Source organism: Trematomus bernacchii, unplaced genomic scaffold (assembly GCF_902827165.1).
Source record: "Trematomus bernacchii unplaced genomic scaffold, fTreBer1.1, whole genome shotgun sequence".
NCBI lineage: Eukaryota > Metazoa > Chordata > Actinopteri > Perciformes > Nototheniidae > Trematomus > Trematomus bernacchii.
Window position 1 is genome coordinate 5,068,754 of NW_022987727.1, and position 23,226 is coordinate 5,091,979.

General features: G+C 42.3%; 1 protein-coding gene across 14 annotated transcripts in view; it reads left to right on the forward strand.

The window, feature by feature from the left end:
* casz1 (castor zinc finger 1) overlaps positions 1 to 23,226 on the forward strand; it is a 167,718-nt gene that overhangs the window by 125,204 nt on the left and 19,288 nt on the right. For 6 of the 14 annotated variants that reach the window (XM_034144708.1, XM_034144709.1, XM_034144711.1 and 3 more), the window contains 5 exons: positions 10,499 to 11,062; positions 16,351 to 17,251; positions 18,699 to 18,773; positions 19,197 to 19,292; positions 21,384 to 21,480. In XM_034144708.1, the coding sequence (XP_034000599.1) occupies positions 10,543 to 11,062; positions 16,351 to 17,251; positions 18,699 to 18,773; positions 19,197 to 19,292; positions 21,384 to 21,480 (1,689 nt within the window). In that variant the 5' untranslated portion in view covers positions 10,499 to 10,542. The remainder of the gene's footprint in view (positions 1 to 10,498; positions 11,063 to 16,350; positions 17,252 to 18,698; positions 18,774 to 19,196; positions 19,293 to 21,383; positions 21,481 to 23,226) is intronic. The other 8 variants (XM_034144704.1, XM_034144706.1, XM_034144712.1 and 5 more) reach the window with 5 other exon arrangements.

A 23,226-nucleotide genomic window follows, 5' to 3' on the forward strand; every position in this document is an offset into this window, starting at 1 on the left:
ATGTCTCACGGCAGCACCCGACGTTTTGTTGTATTTGCGTCTGAAAACACAGGCCCTGCTTGGAGGAATTACCCTCAGCACTCGTTGGTGTCAGATGGGGGCGGAGGGTATCATTCCCTTTTTTCTCCCCATCTCCCAGCTCTCCTTGCTGTCCTTCTTTTCTTTTTGATCTCACAATCAAATCATCCCTGGTTTTTATGAGTGACGTTTACCCGAGAGCGGCTAGGGAAATGGCTGGCTGAAGAAGACGTTTGAGAAAATGCGCCTGAGCAAGCTATCACCTTTGATAAAGCCATAGTTCCATTGGGAGTAGAAGAAGAAAGACAAAGAATAAGAGCAATGTTGGTAATGAAAAATGCCATGCAAGAGGGAGCATCTCTCTGATCCTAGCCTGTTAAGTCAACAATGTATAGTACAACACATACTGCAGTGTACATCAAGCATTCCTCTGTTGTTGTACCACAATGAGTATTTGACCCAGTGGACTGATCTGAATCTGGGGTAACACACTGTTCCTTTATTATATATCAGCTGGGTACCAAATAATCGTATAATACAGCGTTAACACATGCACAGTGGGTCACACTGGTGCTGCCATCAACAATGGCATACCTTCAGCTGTGTCATCATTGGCAAAAAAGGCTGGCAAGTCACTTGAAAGCGCGGCAAAAGGAGAAAGAAATAATTGGGAAGTGGAGGGTAGTTGGAGGTACAGAGAGCGAGAAATGTTAGCTTTAGTAATTACTACCTCCATAGTGAAGCAGTGGAGAGGACAGTGAGGCAAGCGAGAGCACGAAGGAGGCCCCGTGTGCAGATAATGAAGGGGTATCATTGTAGCTCTGACAGCGTTAATCTTAGAGCGCTCCACACTGTGTGTCTCTATCAGGATGTGTGTATGCTCTGTGCTGCATATGTATATTTCGCTAGGTTGTATGGAGGTCGTGGTGCAATGCCATTGACTCTCAACCAAACCAAGAAGAACGGCCCAACTAACGGCACAGTTTATCTAACCTTGTTGACAGTTGACGCCTCTCACAGCTTCTTGAAGACAATCCTTAAACTCGGCAGCCTCCCGCTCGTCCCCCAGAAACACTGGGATCGCCTATCAGCTATCAAAATGGTCTTCTTTGCCATAGAGGGCGGAGGATAAGAGAAGCGTGGAAAAAAGGCAAAGAGCAGTCCAACTTTCTTTGTGCCTGGCTTTTTTCTTTTCTTTTTTCCTCTTCCCATTTGAAGTTGCGAGACACTCATTTAAGCCTCATTGCACACCAACACTCAACACACAGGAAAGTGTTATGAATATGTATCAACACAGCATATGGCAGCAGTAGCGCTGGGACTAGGTGTGTCCAGAAGGGTAGAGTGCTGCCGATGCATTATTCTCCATTCAAATTACCACAGTAAGAATGCAGAAGGGAGCCGAGAGGTGTTCACCGCTTCTTTAGACGGGGCAGGAGAAGAACCTGGATCGTGCAAAACAGCAGGGACGGATGAGCTGTGATGAGCACAGTAGTAGGCCAGCTGAGTTTCCTTGATTTGGTAGATTTTTTTCAGCAGGTTCAAACCCAGCACTCGCTGACACGAGCGTGATTAAAAGTGATATTTCTGACACATTAGGATGCGCACGGGAAGTAACCTCCTCTAAAGCGTTCATTATTAGATGCATGACAGACCTGAATATTTATAAAATAGGTTTTAATAATTAATAGCAGCAATCTGCTCCCGTAATTCATCAGATTTGCACTTCAACAGAGTATCCGTTTTCACTTTAAAATAATAATAAGAGGAATATTAATGTTGGAGAAATGTAAAACGGGCAGCTGGATATGTGCACATAGGTAAGCCCTCCATGTTCACTTCTGGGGCTTTTCTCTAACCTGTCACATTTCAAATTAAATTATATTTTAAGCCGTAAACACTGCACCGTTTGAAAACCAGTTGTTTGTGCTTGACAATTTAGCAAGTGGCTTATCACAAATGTGGCAAGTCATAAAGATGAAGATGCAGGAAACTAAGTGGGTTTGGTGTAGAATGCAAAAGTAGTGCTGTGGTTTTATCAAAAGCAAATTTATTTGTTTGAGTCAACTTTGCAACACTTCCTTTTGTATGCTGAGACCCAAAATAGACAGCATTCTTTTTTTTCCTGTAAAGCAGCTTTGCTTGTTTCATCTTTTCACAGTCATTTTACCTTTTTTCTCCCCCTTATTGTGAGTGTTGTTTTATCGCACCTTGAAATTCAGTCATAGCGCATTCCTCTCTCTACTGAACTCCCAGAAACAAGAATGTTCCTGTTTTAGGTGAAAACTGCCACGTTTAGTTCCGCCTTCCAGTTCACATTGAATATTTTGAATATTTTGGTAAAGCACACGGTCTAGAGCTGTCACTGACACAGTGGTGGGTTTATTCTCACCGTGGATCAGCTTTTCCTGAGTGTGTAGAAATGACAGATTGCGTTTTCCAAAGTGAGTCTCTCAGAGAAAATGACGTGACCTGCAGCTTCAAGACAGAGAGGAGTAAAAGCAGAGCACAATACCCTGCTGTCTACAGGCACACACACACACACACACACACACACACACACACACACACACACACACACACACACACACACACACACACACACACACACACACACACACACACACACACACACACACACACACACACACACACACACACACTTTATATTGGTTACAGCAACATATGTGTTTACAATGTATTGTGCACATACCCAGACTCCCTAAAGCTAGCATGGACACGCATGAACTTTAAAATGTCATATTTCATGTCAACCCAATTGTCACTTCCCCCCTGTTTATCAGAACATTCAAAGATCACAAACTATAGTTCTGGCAGCCGAGTCACAGCCACAGGGTCTGAAAAATGCAAATCCCACGAGCAGGAAGACTCTTTCTCATCACTTCCTCTCTTAGCCCTACAAAGAATGAATACTGATCAAACTTTAATTGTGCTTCATAAAAAGAATAAATTCAACATTGAAAGTGAAGAGTGTGATGAAAAAGTCTCAGATTTTGAGGGCACGTAGAGAACCTGCTCAGAAGGACATTTGAACAGGCACCTGTGATTCATTGTGGCGCATATAAAGTCCAAAAGAGGAAAAGTCTGTCAGGCAGAGCAAATGTTTTAATGGGAGCCAGGGATCGATGTTGTCAGCGCAGGCTTCCTGTCTGGAAATACATGCTTTTTGGGGTTAATGTCACCTCCTTCTTTCTTCTAAAGGACAGAGTGATAGGAAAAGAGCAAAGGGAGGAAAGAGAGAAGGTGAAGGAGGTCAACCAGATCTGATGCAAACATTCCAAACCAGGCCGAATTTAGGGAAATTGCTAGAAAAAACATTGACTCGCTCTCTCATTCACCTGGCCCCCGTATCTGAAAAACAAATTTGAAACGTAACCTTGGAAATCAATTAAGAAGTCCCCGGGAGCTTGAGAAAAAAGAAGCAACGGGTCCACCATTCTTTTTCCTTTTTCCTCTTCCCCTACACATCTTTTCCTCTCCACCACTTAACAGGGACTTGGATCTGCCCATCAGAACACTGCCTGGTGTCAGAAAGCTTTGTCAGCGGGGTCTTTATTTCATTATTTTTAACGGCCTTATATGCTGTCAAAATGTCTTAAGAGTCTTATTAAAGAAATGCCACAGCTCATTTCCGTGTAATGCAATTCATATGCTGGTGAATGGGGGCATGTCTAAAGATCTAAACAGCTTTGCTTTTTAGGCTTCACATTAGGGGTTATCTGTGAGGGCTTGTCATTGATTGACATTATCTGGCCTGACAGGGCCTCGTATCAAGGTTAACCTCATGGACAAAAGTGCCACCCGCACGGACACACAAACACTGTCTCACCCACACCAGTAGTCAAACAAGGCACGCCCTCCTCAACTTCCTGTTAAAGGGGTGTTACGTACATGTGCCTGCTTCATCTTTGTGTGTGTAAGCCAGGTGGAGATTTCCAGACTTAATTGATAACTAATGGAGCGGCGTGTGCTGAGTTTACCCTGGAGGATTGACACTGTGTGTATTTGTGTGTGTGTGTGTGTGTGTGTGTGTATGTGTCCTGTGGAGAGATAGGGGGGGTAGGTGATGATAAGAGGATGGGGATGACTTACTCAGCAGTGTAGCCCGAGATTTTGTTAAATTAGATAAGGCCCCAAAGATAATGACGTGGGGTGACATACACCGGTCTGGCGGTTCCTGACCTCTTAGGCGAGCAGGCCGTTCCCTTCGCTACAGAAACACGTGTGTGAGTAACACTCTCACACATCTCCCCTTCTCCCTACCAAAAGCCACAAAGGCAAAGAGAGATCCCCGTGACCAAAATACAACTGAAGCAGTTAATCTGTACAGATATTAGCTTAAGGGCCCTTGAGAGGTGCACCGCTGAGCCCCTTCTCCACTGTACTACCCACACTGCCTTGCTGCAGCACCAAGCACAGCGACCATGAGGGAGGGACACAGGGGTCGTCTGCTCATTTACCATGGCGTTTGGCTTATCAAATTGCACTCCTGGTGTCATGAAAATGAACATGGGAGATGAGCTTCAAAAACAAAGCTGCAGGAATATATTTCCCTTGTTTCAGTCTGTGGAAGCATGGGACTGTGTTCCATTGTGTATTTTTAAAGTCAAAGTTTTAGCCTCACGTAACACAAACACTTCAAAATTAAGTCGTCATCTGGTGCCAGCTGGGAGTCCAGATTTGATGTACAATTTTAACAAGTTAGCTGTGTGTCCCATAAATTACCCTAAGCAGCAAACTAAATGAAAGTTGGCTGTTTTGGCTGTCAGAATGGTTCTTGTCACTCATGTCAGATTGGTTTTTTTTCTCCCTTAGACCATTTTAGACTGCTTGTCCTCTGTTCTGGAAAACACCATAATTACCCTGTTTGTGATGAAGCCGGAGGGCGTATTTGTCCTTAGATTTCAACTTTCCTGCCTGATTGCCCTCAAGTTCAACATCTTTCCTCTTCCGTCTGCACTTGAAATACACATTGTTTTTCTTCAGCCATTGTCCTGTGTCAGTGTGTGTTACTGGGGCCCTCGGTGTCTGCCTTTGTCCCCCAGTGTCTTCTTTGTGTTTTGCCGCGGTGTGGCATTTGGCTGAGAGCTTGTGTTTGATAACAGCCCGTGGAGTGAGCCCAAGTGAAATAGTCCAAACTGGTCCTTCAAGGTCGGCACCCCCAGAAAGACGGCACACGATGTGCAAGGTCATATTCTCGACTAAAAGCAATAAGTGCTTTATTGATAGAAAAAAACAACACGCAGGCAGATGTGCAACCAACTGATTAATAATAAAATACATTTGTGAGAGAGATGAACAGGGGAGGGGAGGGGGCCGGGGGAGGGAAGACACCTCCCTCATGACCGTATGTCCATGTGCACTGTGCCTGCACGCACAATACGCTTTGCAGAAAAGCATTGATCCTTTATTGGGACCTAAAAAATCTATTAGAAATCCAGTGGTTAAAAAAAGAACAAAATGTGACGGATTGGGGCTGGTGGCAGTTTCCCAGTCGCACAGCCTCTCTCTCTTTCTCTCTTCATGCCTGAATCATTTCTGCAGTTTGTGTGATCTGCAAAGCACAGTGTGAAAGTAGTGTTTAAAAGAAGATCACAAGCAACTCACTTCTCCTGTTTCAACTGTAATCTACTTAACAAATACATCTCATCAGTATCATGTTTTATGGCCAAGACAACAGTCACCACCGGTTCCTTTTTTCCATTCAGTCACTTTATGAACAATGTGGCTTTTGTACCGCGCCTACTGTGCTATTATCTTTTTATGAAAATAAGCACAGGGTATTGGACTGTCGTCATCTTTTATATGCCTGTATCGCTCTTTCTCGCATGCTCTCTCTATATAGCTCTTTTTCTTTCTTCCCCAACCTGGCAAACCTGCCAAGTGAGAGCCACCGTGGATCAGTCAATGGCAGATTTAGATTTGAGTTCTAAGTCTCAGTCCTAGCCAAACCTGTTTCTTCAGGAAGGCTTTGAGTTTTACGTATGGTCTGCCAACCTTTTCCCCTCAGTTATCACCTACAATAGCCCCCCCCCCTAAAACAAAAACCTTCTTGCTACTATACCGACTTTACACCCTCCTTTCTAGATCCTTTCTCTACATACACTTCTCCTCAGATGTGCCCACCCCTAAACCCCCATCTATCAACTAGTTGGCAATGGCATTGTTTTTAATCATCAGAACCTCAAAATTATTATTATCGCTTCTGATGCGGCAATTAAAACTTCAGGTCAGAGGCACAACGAGCGGTGATCAGCAGCCGAGCTGAGAAGTTTTAATTAGACGATCAGAACCATTAATGCACAAAAAAAAGGTGTGCGCTGGGAAATTAACGGGAACGTCTTAATCAGGGTTAGCGACTCCGAAGAGGAGTCAAGTGAACAGAGAGCAAAAAACAAATCATTTCCGCACCACTGGGACAAAACTCAATTAAATATGCATGCGGAAAAATGGAAATTTTCTCAGCATCGGTTGCACCGACTGTTGGAAAACTGTGGCAAAATCTCACGGCGGGGTCGTCGACCTGCTTATTGTTATTCTTGTGTAATAAAAATGAGAGAGGGGCCAGATGCTGGGGTCTGGGTGTCGTGGCGTAGTTGTCCATCAGTGGCTTTCCGCTTGACTTCCTTGAGGCTGCCGCAGCCTCTCTACCGTGCAGGGCGAGAGAGAGAAGAGGAAAACATTCTCTTCCTGCAAGCCGTAAATTTACAAAAATAAAAACATGGTAATTTCCAAGTGTGTCTGTGTATGTCTGCCTGTGTGGCTCAGTGATTTCCCTGAAACACTCGTGCACACACGATCTCTCACACATACATCTCCCTTGAGAGCCAGAGACACGAAAGGTTCACGGAGCTACACACAGGGAGCTCAGCCTTGTCGATTAATCTGCCAAAGGTTCATAAAGTTATAACTGGGCTTCCTTTAAAACAGCTACAGCAACTCTCCGTTGCATATTGTAAAATAATCCTGAGCTGAACACACATCTCCTAGACCCTGTTTGTATTAATTAACTCCTGATATTGCGGGGGGTTTGTCCCTCTGTCAGTCATGTTGAAACTCAGCAGGAATCTACAACAAGCCCTGTACCTGTGTTTGATTAGGTGAGGAGATAAGCTTCAGTTTAAACAGGTAATATCTACGTCTCTTATATACAGACCCTCCTGTGTGCTCGCTCCACACTGCAGGGAGTCGATGGTGCAGCGCTGCACTTTGAATGAACAATAAGTCAAGTAATTCAATTTTCTATATGTTGTTTATGTGACTTTACATCTTCCACAAGATGATTAAACAAGCATGTTGGACATAAGCTGCCTCGTCTTTGAATGATAAAAAGAGGTAAAGCCATGACCCTGCCAGTCTTTACTTCCACATTCTTTACTCGTAGCTGCCTTGATTACAGTCTGCGCACGTTCACACAAATAATGCACTTCCAACAGCGTTATTAGGATTTGAAACACCACTTGATTGGGCATGATATCATTCTGGCACACAAACAGAGACTCTGCATCAAAAACCAACAAGACCTGTGGGGCTTAGAGCTGTGGAAGAGTACGTTTGTCTGTGCGGAGGGCTAGACTGGAACACAAGCTGTGTCATCCAGCGCTGAGAAGAAACAGGGCTCCAAAGAACTTTGATGCACATATTTTTGACTGAAGATGAAAAAGAACCCGACCCAGTCCAAATGTATTCAAAATAGTTTCTTGTCTTTTTCCTCAGGTTTTGGCCTTATACAGACAGTAAATGGCGCTCCTTTGTGGCCCTGCTCTGTTTCCAGTAAAAATAATGTCATAGTTAACATAAGCAGTTGGAAAAATTAGTTTCAGCCGTTTAGATTCAAATCTGCCTGTTTTTTTCCAACGCTCAGTGCTTACTGAGGTGTCTCCTCCTTGACAATTAGCACACCAGGCTAAAACAGACTGTAAATAATGTCCAATGCATGTGACAGTGTTGTTTTTCTGTCTGATAGTCATTAATAAGGCAGAATGCTTACTGGACTCTCAGGGAGGTGGGGGAGTTGGTCCCAGAGGGAAAAGTTGTTCTTTCATGTAGGTCCCCACAGATTTGATCTCATTGTACGCTATCATGCACACAAACGACTTGAGGTAAACAGCTTGGTGTTACCATAGCAATCTCTATTGTAGGCAATGGTAAAAAGCTGTCATGGACAGAAACCCTCAGCATAAATAATAGTTTAGACAGCATCCATAAACCACCGAACCATAGCATGTTTCTCCTTACAGGAAGCTAACCATATTAAATTTGGTTCAAAGCAAACCTTTAAAAAAAGAAAACCACTGAATGTGTGCGTACCCTGTCTGATAACTCAGTAAGAGGACTGCTTATATACTTAAACAGTAGCACTTAGTCCTCTACGCACGCTCTGTATTGTTAACAGAAAATCATACTAAATAGTCACTAATGGAAAGAAACATCTCTGTCGGGGTCATTTCCCACAAGGAGCTTGAGATCGCAATGCGGAAAGGAAAATCGGTAGTTAAAGCATGAAATACTGAACACAGTAAACAGAAAAAATGACCTCCACAGCAACACCCTAATGACCTCAATCTTCCTTTGGAGGGTATTTCAAAAGAATAAATAAAAAAACAACTTGACAATTTATGTCTTCCACTTCCTAATAGTTTTTCCAGCTGATTTTTCTTTTCCTTTACAAAATATCTGTCATCTTAAAGGTGAACCTTTCACCCCCGCCTGCAATTGTCTAACACTAAATTGTACAGTAATTTGCCACTGATATATGGCCCTCTCAAAACTACATAATTCCTGTAGCCATTGTTTCAGAGAGGAAGCCCGCAATGTAAATACAGTAACTGAGAAAGCATGTGTGGGGAGCACGGGAGACATTGTCTGGCGACGGGGTGATCTGTAAACTCCTTTAAATTGTATATCCTCTAATGATTCCACAGCTTTGCAAAAGAAAATGAAAACAGGATTTTATGTTGCACCGGTGTGATTTACATAATGCCGGCAATGGCTCACACATGATTGTGCTTGGCTTTATGGCGGAGGGAAAATGAAGAGCCTCGTACTCATTGTTATAGAAAGTGAATTGAGTCTTTAAGATAGAACTTTGTTACGTCTCTCACATTTTTGTGTGCTGATGGTGTGTCCGTAGCTCAGTATAGCATATTATCTTAACCACAGTGTGGCTACGTTAAGATTCAATTCAGTTGCACACAAGGAGAAATATCCCTGCTGTGGCATGCTGTTTAACTGTTTTAAAAGAGCCTCATCTGACAAAGCTTTACATACTACCAAATAAAAACATAATACAAGTTAAAACGCTGTTCTGATCCCTGGAGGGTACACTGCTTTATTTAATACCATAAATACTGTATTACCGTCACCTCCTCCCCGCTTTTTAAAGGTTATTTACAACTTGATAAAGATCTGGCCTTGATTTTGAGTCTGAAAAAAGGCTGTTGCAAGGTGAACTTTGGTGGCTCTGGAAATAAAACGAAAGGTACTAGAGTGCAGTTTCTGCCCTAAAAAGGCAGCTCTGGATATGGAATGCCACAGGCAGCTGTTCCTGTCTCATCAGACGACATGTTATAAAGATAGCCCCACTTGGGTTGAAATAATGCCACCCATTCCTGCCCCAAAGCACACTCTATCATGCTCTATTGTTCACAGAGAGGCCGCGTGGGGGAAAGAGATGTTGAGACTGTGTAGTTTGTCTTGTTAAGCAAAGATATGTATAACATCTTTGTTTGATGTATCCATGTCTTTGCTAGATCAACAGCAAGGACCGAAAGAGCTTAAATACAAATGTATTATTTCCTTTTTATAAAGGCAAGCCGGCACAGGAGCAGTTATTGTGTCTAATCCCACTAAATGAGAGTCCGAAAGACTAAAAAGCGCTCAGCTTTTTCACTTCACATCCTGACAGCTTTAATGCTGTGCAGCCCCCACTCAGAGGCAGGACCACAGCCTCTTGAGGTGAGAGTGAAGATAACATTTCACAGTGTCTCTATAGCGCTGTCATGTGAAGGATTATGTAGCCGTGTATTTGCTGCTTGTAGTACCGTAGGGGGTCTGATACCTATCTGCCTGTGGTTTCAGCTGCCTGAGCTTTTTTTCTCCTTTTTTTCCACCGCCGCTCTAAACTCTGCTGACCGAAGAGGTGTGACTTAGAAAGATATGTACAGTATCTCTGTGTGTCCTTCCAGTCTTGTGCTGTTATTGTTAAGTGCTTTTGGATGTTATTAATAGCAGCAGTCACAGATCTGTTGTTTTTCCATTGCAATGTTTAAAATCAGTACAACATACTGACATAAGTCTGACATGACACGGTTCAAACTTTATTTCAGGTGATACTGAAAGCATTATAAATAAATAACGAGAAACGTTTTGAAAGAAAGTTTGAGTTACATTGAGATCATTTCTATCCTGGACAACTTTAAACTGACTTTATTCTTTTTTCTTTTCTTGTTTCCAATAGCTGAAAGGAGTTTATGCACTGAAACGACCTCAGGAAAATCCAAGATGGCCGCCAAAAGGAAAGGTGGCCTAAAACTTAATGCTATCTGTGCCAAGCTGAGCCGTTCACAGGTGGTGTTCGACACCAGCTCCCAGAATGCAGAGGGAGACCAGAGTGTAGCAGAAAACAGCGAGCATGGCAGTTCGCACTACGATGACAACGAGACCATCTTCCCCGAGAGCCTGAACCTCAGTCAGAGTCTCGAGGAGGACCAGAAGAGACGCGAGGCCATCGAGAAGTGGGTCAACGGCGAATACGGCGATGAACCACCAGCTACTCGTGATGAAGAGGAGCATGAACCCAAAGTCAGCAATGACGAAGATGCCCCTCCCCAGGGCGTGTACATGGTACGCCCCACAGGCTGCAGCGATGACGAAGACAAGACAGAGGAGGGGGAGCCCGCGACCGGCTCTCAAGATGGCAGTTACCATGACGACAAAGAAGCTGAAGAAAGGCCTCCAAAAGAAACCACCTACAAGCCACCAAGCGAAGCCCAGAGTCGTCCGCCACCTTTCGCCCCCACAGGTACAATTTGAATTTGTTGTCCAATCAGTTTTCTTTCTAATGTCGCCACCTTACTCTGATTAATAGCCAACCCTTTTTATATATCTCAAACCAACACTACCTTTGCCCTTTAAAACATTCCACTCCATAGTATTATAGGCCCAATGCTTAGATAGAGGGCGGGTGACATTGCCACATCCACATAAGCTTAAGTGTGCCCATTATTGGAAAGAGACACTCTAGAGTTACATTATGAATAGCCAGTGACATTACCCTGAAGACATATTCAACTGGCAGGCCAGGGGGGAAAAACAGGAACTTGTCAGTGTGTGGTTAACTGCATAAAGAAATTCATAAATGGAGTAGGCTTACAACATAAGGCCGTTTATGCACTCTCCCAGCAGCTGTGGGCCAAGAGCGCATGGCAGAACCAGGCTAAGCTTCATATTACACCCAGGATTACATATTGAGTCTTTGATTTTCCCTAAGCTCACTAAACTTAGCCACTGCTTCAAACTCCTCTATTACATGAAATTGAAGTCTGCCGTGGAGGAGCGAAGGTTCCCTTTTTTTAACAGTTGTCAAATCCACAAGATCAATTTCTAAATATACTCAGAAATAGCGAAATTATATTGCAGTGCCATATATCACTTAATCATGTTATTATCTTCTCACAAACAACAGTAGGTCCATGTTTTATAGATATCAGATACATTCCTAAATACCATATGCTCTTGTAAATGACTCATTATAACCCCTGTTAAATTGTTAGATTTGTTTCCACGGTATTATTCACTGATTATCAAACAGATGAAGCTGGCAGTCATTCTGAAGTAGCAAGAGTATGTGTTAACAGCACAAACAATATTTAAGAAAGTACCTTCTACGGTTATACACTTGGTGACACACACACTATAGAAAATATTTGCCTTTGTATAGCAGGAGTTAAAACAGAGTGCTCTTAAAAGGAGACAAAACATGGCTCGGTTATATGAATAGATAAAGTTTCACAAGCACCCAGAGAAAAAAAAATACTGCAATTTGCAGGTGAGAACGGTTGTTGCGGTAGAAAAACAAGTTTTGTTTTGTGCTTGCTCACCTCACTTTAGCAGTTTTTTGGTCTTTCATCTAGGTTTATGTATCTACCTCAGAGTCATGTACACATGCTCTTTTTCTTTGCATTTCTTTTTGTTTAACAGCAGTAGCTCCGGCCACATACAGAATTGGGGGCAGGGGCTTCTCAGAAACTGAAGCAGGTTTCATTTCAGAGGCAAATGAAAAAGGCTTTGTGGTTTTAATTAGTCATTTTGTGTTTATTTCATGGCAATAAAAACGCCTGTCTGTAAATATGTATTGCTGTTGTGAAGCAGACCTACACCTTCTCCTGCACCGGCTCCCTTAACTTTACATCTCACAACAAAGCCAGAGTGTTTTTGAAGACTGCAAGGAGAGCACACTGCATCAGTTGCAAATCTTTTCTTTAGACACTTCTTTTTTTTTTCAGAGTTGCTCTTTGTTGATTGTAACTAGGGCATCTATATTGCCATGTTTCAGCTCAGCTCACAATTAAAACATTTTTTCTCTCTCTCTCTCTCTCTCTCTCTCGCCGCTGTCTTTCAAAGGCTGATGCGGAGTGCACATAATTATGCATATAAACATAGTGGCTTAATTATCTCTCACAACATCAGTGACAATGTAATTAACAAACATTGCAAGATCAATGAGAGAAACTGCGACCTTCAAAACATTTAACTCCTCACATTGAGGCATCGTGCGGATTTCCTATCAGTGCAAAACCCCAGAATACTTTTCCTAGATAATTTAGATGTCGCATTAGAGCCCCCATAAGCCAGTCAATGGGAAAAAACAATGAATAAAAAGTATGAAAGCAATGACAGAGATGCTCATAGCGACGGATCAAACAAGCTTGACCATGACTTCCATTTGCAATTCTGGGTTCACTGTAAAAGGTTATTGTTCATTTCAAGCTGTTTCAAAGCCCTCTCTATTTACTGCCTGTTAATTAACTAACAGAGAGGAAGTTTGAAGCTTCGTGCAGTTTTGTTCTTGTCAAATTAGCACATGATGTCATTTATTCAAAGCAACTCTTTATTAAGCCACTACTGTCCATTTAAACATGACATATTTCAACAATTCACTAGCATGAACACAAATGGCCACCTAAAACTCTATTTAAATGATTGTACCATATACAGAAAATCCCACTATTTAAAATGTACTCGGACTGACAACTGAAAAGATGGCATATTATTAAAACATTTTTTCGTCACCAATTGGTTTACATTGTGCTTGTGTGGTTCAAAACTGACACCCTTTAGTAGGTATTCAAACTCTAGATTAGTCCATATATAGCCTCCAACATGCACCTTTATCATCAGCGACACCTCTGCCTCTTAGTCCTGTGAGCGGGGAACTATGCCACGGATGGCCATGTTTGGTCCGCAAAGGAGATATAATGCCCATCTGTTATCATATCTGGGAGGGAAAATGTAGCCTAATTGCCTCAAATATAGACAAGGCAGGTCTGTCGTGTGTAGGGTTTTGCTTGACTGAAGTGTCAAGATTAGAGACCACTTGTTTGAAAATGTCCAGGGCCACCGGAGAGAGTGAAGAAGGAAATGTCAGTTTATGTTCTTCTTTTTTTTGTTGGGTGGGTGGTAGCAATGTGTGGCCATTTTCACCTTAACGCATGGACCCATACAGACCAGCACTTTCCCAACTGGTGTCACATGACATCATTAAGCGGCAGCCAGATAGGGCAGGAGTTGAAAATTCATTTACATGTTTTTTTAGAAAGGTTATCTCCCGTCAGTCCCACTCATAATCCCTTTAAGTCCAATCATTTGCCTTTCATTGATAGCACGCCACATGGATCCGCTGATGAATAAAGAGACTCTGCACGTTTTTTTTTGGGAGTGGTGAGGATAATACCAGAGGCAAATTGAATAAAACTAAAAACTAAAAGGGATTTCTGTTCTCCCATGACAGAAACCAGTAGTCTCTTTGCAATCATTTGCAATTGACTGTACTACAAAAATAATATGTCTTCTTTCATTTGGAACATCAACGCAAAACTCAACAGGCATTTATCTATTCCCATTAAATGTATTTATTATTATTTTTTGACATATGATTTCCATTTAACCTGATTTTTTTTTAACATCGTCTCTAGCTCAGTAAAGTGTAGTTCCATATTCTGACTCATACGGGCTGTGGGCGGGTCTGCCCTAACTTTAGAGCTATATGATATTCTGTGTCCTGAGGTGCACTTAACAAATATACTAGCAGTACATTCCAATCAAGCACGAAGGTTATCAACACTTGAACCAAATGAAAATAATGTTCGGATCGGATTTATGTAGACATGAGGTAAAAAGTATCAGATAAATTGTACTGCACCCAGCTGTAGATACCAGTATTGTTTATACAGTATTTCACTCTGTGGTTTCAGCACATGTGAAAACAGAGAGAAGATTTGCCGATCAGATCTGTGGTAAACATGCAGGTATTTCCTCTCAAATACCTGATCCATTTCTGTTCAATTTTTCATGCCCTTTTCGATCCACCAGATACTCTTTCATACTGAACCTCCACGCCCAGGAGCAACTCCAGTGAATGGAAATGTAGGGATTATTTTACATGCTGCTCATGGGATGTGAAAAGCAGGGCACAGAGACTGACTTAGCAATAACTGAGAAATCTGAGACAAGTGCAGAAAATATTTGTGTATTAATTACCCGGATGGTCCTGTAGGTGGTATTCGCTCTCACCAGCTCATGTGTTCATGGTGATGAAAAAAAAGCAATAAAACATTTTATTTTTTTTAAAATGTATTCGACCCTGATCCTGTGACTGTGCCAAGGATGAGTCTAGAAGGCCAGAGCTTTTACATGACCCAGGTGAAATGATCATGTGGTACATTACTATCCTGCCTGACGTGCAGACTGACACAACAAGAGATTTATGGAATTGAGTTGGATCTACAAACTCAAATGCCTCACCAATCCTATCTAAATTTCTCCCCCTTAGTTTTTATTGTTTCTCCCTCACACACCCTTTCTTTTCTTTTCATCTCTTCTTTATGAAGAGCTTTGTCCCTCCAATGCTTTCAGAAACAATCCTTTTTTCCCTTTTCCCCACTCTCTGACCCCTTGCACTAACCTGGATGAAAGTTAATGGGCCAGAATTAATCTCCACCTAATGCAATTAAACTATACATTGAGTATATTTCGCCTATGTCCTTGGGGAAGTTGTCCAATTTAATGGACTCTTAAAATGAAAGTGATGTTTCAGTTCACAAATGTGTAAAAAGGGGAAAGGATTCATGCTTTTTACTCTTGAAGGTGACACAACAATCATGTTATTTTCCAATACCTTACACCAAGCTTTATGGAGGATTATCAATTATAAATTGCACTTAACATGACATGATTTCCTGGCAGACAGTAGTTACAATTATATTATTTTTTTAATCGTAAAGCATTAGTCATAATGTAAAAGTCTGACTCATTTATGAGAAGTTGTATACATTATTTTTCCTAAAGTTCCCCCTATATTCTTTTGTTTTAAATATGATTTCTTAATAAAGTTGCTAAGATTTATTGCAAATAAAAGTCTCAAAAGAAATGTTCTAATGAATGTTGATAACATAACACACTGTAATGAGAGAAGTTTGTTTATTTAGTGTGTTGTTTGGTACAGTCGCCTGCAGATTTTGCAGGTTTGATTAGAGTGCAACCAAAACAGGAAGAGCATTGCCTGCTTGTTTATAGACATATACATCCACAGATATAAAGATATGCTTCTCTATTGTGCAGTGCAGAATCACTTATTTGAAATGTACTATAAAATATAAGATAGCTTGTTTTTCAATAATTACGCTGACAAAATATATTTCAAATTGATTTACAAAGCAAGAGCCAGATTACTTTATTTTTCACTTGATATTTGAAAAAAAAGTAGAGCAAGCATCAGTCAACATGAAGCAAGAGAGAACCATTTCAAAGACTGATTGACTGACATGAATTTAGCCACTGATTAACACGTCTTGAGCAATGGTTTAATTTGGGTTCAGTTTCTCTCCCAAAATAAAAAAAACAATCATACTAATCTGTTGCAAGTAATGAGTTAATTATTAATGCCAGACAGCACCAATGACTCTGAGGTAACTAAACTTTAAACTAAATAAGTTTTTACCTCTGCTGTTTGCGCCTCCTTAAAGTGAAAAATCTGAGCGGTTTTTGTTAACTTTTACAAAGTAGCTCATTACTCTTTTTTTCTCCCTGCAGGAGAAGCATCTGCCCTGCGAGACTATGCAGCCAACACCATGAATGAATTTTTAGGAATGTTCGGTTATAATGATCAGCAGGTAAGGGATGAGCTGACCAAGAAGATCAGCTTTGAGAAGCTCAAAGCCGCTACCTCAGACCTCTCGCCCCTCAGCAGTGAGGAGGCCTCACGGCGCGCCCGCTTCTCTAAGTACGAAGAGTACATTCGTAAGCTAAAAGCTGGTGACGCCCTACCTTGGCCCATGCATGCTTCCCCACCAAAACCAGACGACCTCAACCCAAAACTGGCCCAAGACAAGAGCGCCACCATGCTCCAGACCTCTGGGTGCCTCCCAGGGGCCGAGGCACAGATCTACCCCCCCAGCCTGGACCACAAACAGCCAGGAGGACCTCAGCTCGGCGCCTCTCAGCCACAAAATCCCTCTCACATCCAGAGCATGGCGTCCCGAGCCTCTAAGTATGACTTCTTTATTCAGAAGCTGAAGATGGGTGAAAGTCTACAGCAGCAGAACGGTAATGCTTACAAGCGACCCTCCAAGTACGACCTGGAGAATGTCAAGTTTCTGCACCTCTTCAAGCCAGGTGAGGGCAACCCTGACATGGGCGGCAGCATTGCCTTTAAGACTTACAAAGTTGGCCGCCCTTCCAAGTATGACGTCAGAACAATTCAGAAGCCAATGCCAGGAAATCCAGAGGCCTCTTTGATGCCCAATGTCCTCGCTACAGCACCAGGAAACCTGGGAGCTCCTGGTGTTCCCACCATGGGCGCATCTGGGGCCAGCATCGCCCCCGGGCTCACAATGGACCAGACAGGAAACATAAGCTTCAACGCCGCTGACTACCTGAAGTCCAGCTTTTCCAAGACTGACTCCATCACCACGGGCACTGTTTCCTCCGTGAAGTAAGTCTGTGTAAACATCATCATAACAAATAATTTCTTATTGGTAATTATCGCTTGTTGACAAGAAGATATGTTGCATATTACGCAAGTTATTTGCACCTAAACAATGCATACCTCTTAAATTCAGCTAATAAAAAGCATGTCCATTAAAATTCCAATTTAAAGTTTATTGGTGGACTGAAAAGATCCCAAGTTCCAATGGAACACCTTGGAGCCAATGTGAAGCTCACATACACTTAACTGCTACTGTGAGTCAGTTAGCCTAACGCAAAGGTAATTGCTACCTCCACAGCAGCCAACAGGAATGTGGTGTGAAATAGCGCATAGCGCCCAATAGATCCACGACATGATGAGTTGGGAAGGCACATGAAGTGTTTACTCGCTGTAGCACTCCGTGGAGACTGATTTAGCACAGTCATCGCAAAGTGACTGACTTCTTTCGTTTGGCTAGGGTGTAACAACTCTCCCTTTAATTACTTTGGAGCCATGACTAACCTCCCGGCGAGTCACAGGGGCCGACTCTACACTGCCTGACGAGTGCACTTTAAAGGAAGCAAACGAGGGGTTTGGGGAGCTAGCCTACAGTCGTGTGCACTACCAGTAGGAAACAGCTCCCAGAGTCTGTTTGATTGGTTTTAACCTTGTCTCTAGTTAGTCAAGACCTATCAAAGACACTGTTCAAGAGCCCTCAGGCACCTCTCCCTCAGGCTTTGGCCTTTGTCAGGTTGGGGCTCAGCGAAGCTGCAAGCTTGGCTAACTGACCCAGTCTGGTGCTTGTACACAGGGAGGAGAGAGGATGCTAGTGAGAATGTCTGGCAGCGCATCCTCCCCTCTGGGCCAGATTAACCTCAGGTCATCCCCCGTGTGGAGCTGCTCACATGGAGCTAAATGCCATTTCTGAATGGGAGCAGGCATAACCAATACTGTAATGTGACTGTCACTGTTACCAGTGATAAAAGGTACACAGAAGTTCTCAGTTTGCCTCTGTAATGTGTTAACATTTTCTGGATTTCCTTTTTTAAATGATATCTGATTAAGTTGAAATTTGAAGCTGCAGTGTTGTCTTACATCTTTGTTTGAGTCCAGACTGATTGGAGACAACTTGACATCAACATTAGAGCCAAGGCCCTTTGAGATGTTCAGAAAGCACCATTTCAGAGCTTTTCTTCATCGTCCCTATTATCCAATTTTGCATATAAGCACTCACCAAAATACCCCTATAAAAGATTAATGTTGCTTTGCTCCTGCATTTTGCCTTTCATTGGTTGGGAGCCCATGCATCAAAGTGTGTGGCTTCCATCCCTGATTCATACGGCACATGAAAAGGCTGTTGTGCCACAGGAAAATGTATATTGATAGTCCAAAGTTTGGGTATTGTGTCAGTTTGTTTTTATTAACAACAGGCAACACAACCTTAACATTTATCATGTCTCTTTTGTGTTTGCTGTTGCATTAGGAATGGCCTGCCACCCGATAAACCCGCCAGCGATGACATCAACCTCTACCAGAAATATATTGCCAGGTATGCAAATCCCTCAATGTGCCAAAGCAATGAAAAAATATACCCAAAACAGAGATTAACCTTTTTTGTATTCACTGATGTTGTGTTTTATTCAGTGATGTAACTAGATCTTAGACTGGTGTGGGGATGTTCTGTGCGCAGTAAATTGATTAAGAAAAGACTCCAATTTATGTGCTGAGAGGAAGTAGAAGGATGGGGGTAATGAAAGTGAAATGGTTTGATGGTAGCTTACTGTAACTGGTTGAGTAAATGCTCACTGTTGTGTATAGCACTAAAACATTGAGGAGAACATAATTCTGTGCGACTCTGTGACTGACACAGAGAGGATATGAGCTTAGGCCGGGGTCTTCCTGAGTTCTGCCGTTTATTGTTGAACACCCTAGGAACCGACTGCTCTAAAAAGTCTGTCATTCACACCAACAGAGACAAAAACATCAGGGGAGGGGAGGTATCTTGTGTTTCAATGGACACAGAACAATGTCCCCCATTCTGGATTCATTTCCAGCCGACAGTAGAAAGGTGATTATCATTTGTTTGTTTATTCCGTTTAAAAAGAAAGAAAAACAGCATTTGAAAAGCCAAAGTGGCTTTGGCGTTAATGATTACTTCTCCAAGCCATAACATGAAGGGCACAAATCAAAGCCTTGGCACTGACAGACACACACACACACACATACACACACGTCCCCTTCTACACACACACACAAAACCCCTTCCTTGGACTGATTACATTTTGCAAGAAGATTTAATTAAGGAATTTTTAATGAGGCTTCTGCTGGCACTGCCAAGAACTGTTTTGATATTTGCGCTGCATAATGCATAAAATTTGTCTAAACATCTCGGCAGTTGATGCACGGGGAGGCTGCAGATAAGCCCAGATACAGTTTCAATTTCCGTGTTGGGTTGGGAAAAAAAGAGAAAGAAAAGAAGAAGGGGGAGGAAAAAAATGGAAAAGGAGGGCTCATAAAAAGGGCAAATGTAGCACCAAGAGGGGAGGTAGAAGCGGGGGAGGGTCCTTTTGGAGCTAGGGCTAATGAGTGCACACTAATACTAAAAAACAGCTTTGTAAACGTGTTTGTACCAATCCTTATGAAAAGAGAAAAAAAGTTCTTCATCTCCTTACCAGACTACAGTTTGATGTTTTAAAGAGCTTCCCTGGTAGTGTTTCGTTGCAGTTTTCTCTCTTTAAATGCTTTCATGCACCCACTTTTGCCTCGGCACTTTGATCTGTGTAACTCTATTGTAACTGGAGATGCGCTGCAATCTCTGTATCGTGGCAATATTAATATTTAATCTGCTGCTGAATAGCAGCGGCCCATTAGGCCCCCTGACGCGGCAAGTGGGAATTGTCCAGAGGCAAAGTGATACAGCTGGGCAATGAGCAGAAGGGTGGGCCATGGTCTCAGGGGGTGGGGGGCTTTGTGTGCTCATAAGTGTACATGTGTGTGTGTGCGTTTGAGTATATATGCACTTAAAAGAAGAGTATTGAAAACAGTAATTGTTTGGATATATGTTTGGTTGAGTGTGTGTACGCACTTTATATGACTTCAGGTTTTTCTTTTTCTAAAAAAGACATCAAACCTCCCAAAAGCCCCCTCTCCCTCCATCACCATTTTCAGACACACACACATACACTCTCACAGCCAACTTAAAAAGAGTAGTGGATATGCCGTTCAATTAGCTTAATGAACTCAGCAAAGTGATCTGTAAATGCAGCTCTGGGATAATCCTAACAAGGAAAAAACAGAAAGAGAGATGGAAAAAATATTACTTAGCCCCCTTTTCCCCCTCTCCTCTGCACTAGCAGATGGAGCTCTTGGCAGCAGCAGTGCAAATGTTTATTTGTGTGTTTTCACTGGTAATTGGAGGATTTTAACAGTCATCATCGTCAGGCTTATAATCACCACCGTAAAAGTGGCTGTACTGTAGCAAGCAGCAGCATTTTTGTATATATCTAGCACCAGACTAAAATCATTTCTTTTTGGGTTGCAAAGTGCTAGGAGCTGATCTCAGGACACCTGACCCTTTTCCGCAGGGTGAAACTGTGGTTAATCTGAAAGAACTATGCATTGATTCGACAAGGGCTTTCACAGGGTGGAGAAATAAAGTAGTCCTAGGGTCCCTGATCCTTGAGTGTGTGTATATGCGTGTCGAAGGAAAGGGTTTCAGTGTAATAAGTGTCTCTTACGGCTGCTTTGGAAATAAATGGAGCTAATTTGGCTGAAATTGGTGTGACAGACGGTTAAATTGTTGCAGCAGTGTGGAAAGCAGAAGTCAGTTTGAAGGTGTGCGTTGTGTTACTTTGAAGGTGAGACGCGCATAATGCCTTTCAGAAATCCTTCACCTCTTTTTTCATTTTGCTGTTCCCGGTATTTGAAGTAATTTCTTCAGTAATCATTCTTGATCTGCCATATTTTTTTCCATCACACTGACATATTTCTGAGCGGCTTTGTCATTCAGCCTGTTTCATCCTTGTGACTATTCTCAGTTCAATAAGCTCTGATGTGTTCCTATGTTTTTAATCAGTCTTCATTTTTGTTTGATTCCCTTGCAGTGTGTGGCCGTTAAAATGTGTAACTGTTGAAATGTGTCCTGCAACTTGGTTTTTAGGTTCTCTGGAAGTCAACACTGTGGACACGTGCACTGTGCCTACCAGTACAGAGAGCATTACCACTGCATGGACCCTGAGTGTAACTACCAGGTGAGCGTGAGTACTTTACAAATTTTTTGAGCAACACTCAAATACACATTCTCTCCTGTATACTGCAATCTTTAGCTTAACCTCAGAACCGCACAGTTCAGATCAATGCACAACGAGAACAATTTGACAAAGGTCATTTTGTTTGATTCTCCGGTTTAAATGAATGAAAACTTAGGTTGCCTTGTTTATTCATAACAAGGTTACTTCACGTGACCTAAAGCTACGTATGCTCAGGACATGACAAAGGGAATGTGATCATCTCATAGACAAACAGGATAATGTGTTATCATTTCATTAGTGGTCACACCCATCCAAAGTTTACGCAGATGGAAAGTTTGTTGGTCTTTGGTCTGCCAAACAGGCTATGAGTGTTTACATCCGTGCAGTATGCAGGCGCCTTCCAGGCACAGTTGGTTTTTGACGGTTGGCCTTTTATCACAAGGGTTAATTGTAAATATGTTTGAAATATGCCCCTTTTTTTATCTATGTGTTTCTATCCTAAAGACATCTGCCACTAATCCCCTTTCACATTATTAATCTAGTCCTGGTCCCAGGAGTTGTCATGTATGGCACAGGAAGCAGAAAAAAACACAAAGCAGATCATAATACAGGCCTTGTGTGTGCTGTTGCATATGGCCTGAGAGAGTTAGACAAACACAGGAAGATTTGTCAAAGATGTCAAAAATCCTTGCAGAGCTAGAGCTGTGTGTGTTTTCCTTCCTTTCCTAACACTTTCTGAATTAAGCCATCTTCAGCTGTAATCTCCCATGTCTGCTCCTGATCGAGAGAGATTACCGCTCGATAAATATTGTTTATATGGTGAAAAGCATTACAGATCTAAGCTTTCATTTTCTGCATGAATCCCACTTCACAGTCTGATGGGACACATTCTTGGAGGAATACAAAGGAAAATCATTTCATGTCATTATTTAGAGTGTTAGTTCAGGTTATCATGGCAATTTCCACGGTCAGGTCCACATTTCTCTGTTGCTTTTGCGTTGCGTGGAAACACAGATATGCTTTGGAAGCCAGCTCTCTGGGATGTCAATACCCAGAAAAAAAAAAAAGCAGCCAGTGATGAGCAGCCCCTTTCGAAGCGATAACTCATGAAATGTTACATGACACACACTCCTGGAATATTATCCCACTGCCAGCCTGCGGGCTATTGGCTGAGTCTGAACATTCTCCTTTCATGGGCTTGTACATGAGGGAGTGTGCATCTTGCCACACTAGTGGGAATCCTAAAATAAATGTAGCAAGTGGCTCCCAACCTTCTTCACCACTCAACTGAAAATGAGATCTTTTTCCCAGTCAGCTCTCTCCACGGCCTATTTTGGACGGCTTGTTGGATCGTGTATACCATGACCGCAGTTCAACTTATCTTCCAGTCATGACATACCAGAAAGTCCAAAATGTAGCTCCGAATTTTGTAGAAAAATTGTTGATGAATCCAAAGCGTTCATCAATTGGATTAAAAATCCTAATGAAGTGTTTGCTCCTACAGGAGTCAAACACCTCAAAACATGCAATGGGAAACAGGCCAAGAGCAAGGGAATGAACAGCTGGGAGAGATCTTAGCTTTTTTTCTTCTGCGCGAGTGGAGCACATGACACAAAGCAATTACCCTACTTTGTACAGCAATTAGTTGCTTTTAGAATAGTTCTTTCTGATGTTTCTACCTCAACTGGAGATAAATATGGATTGAAGACAGAACTGTCTCATTGATTTGCGCTTCTCCTGTTTCAGTTTCTG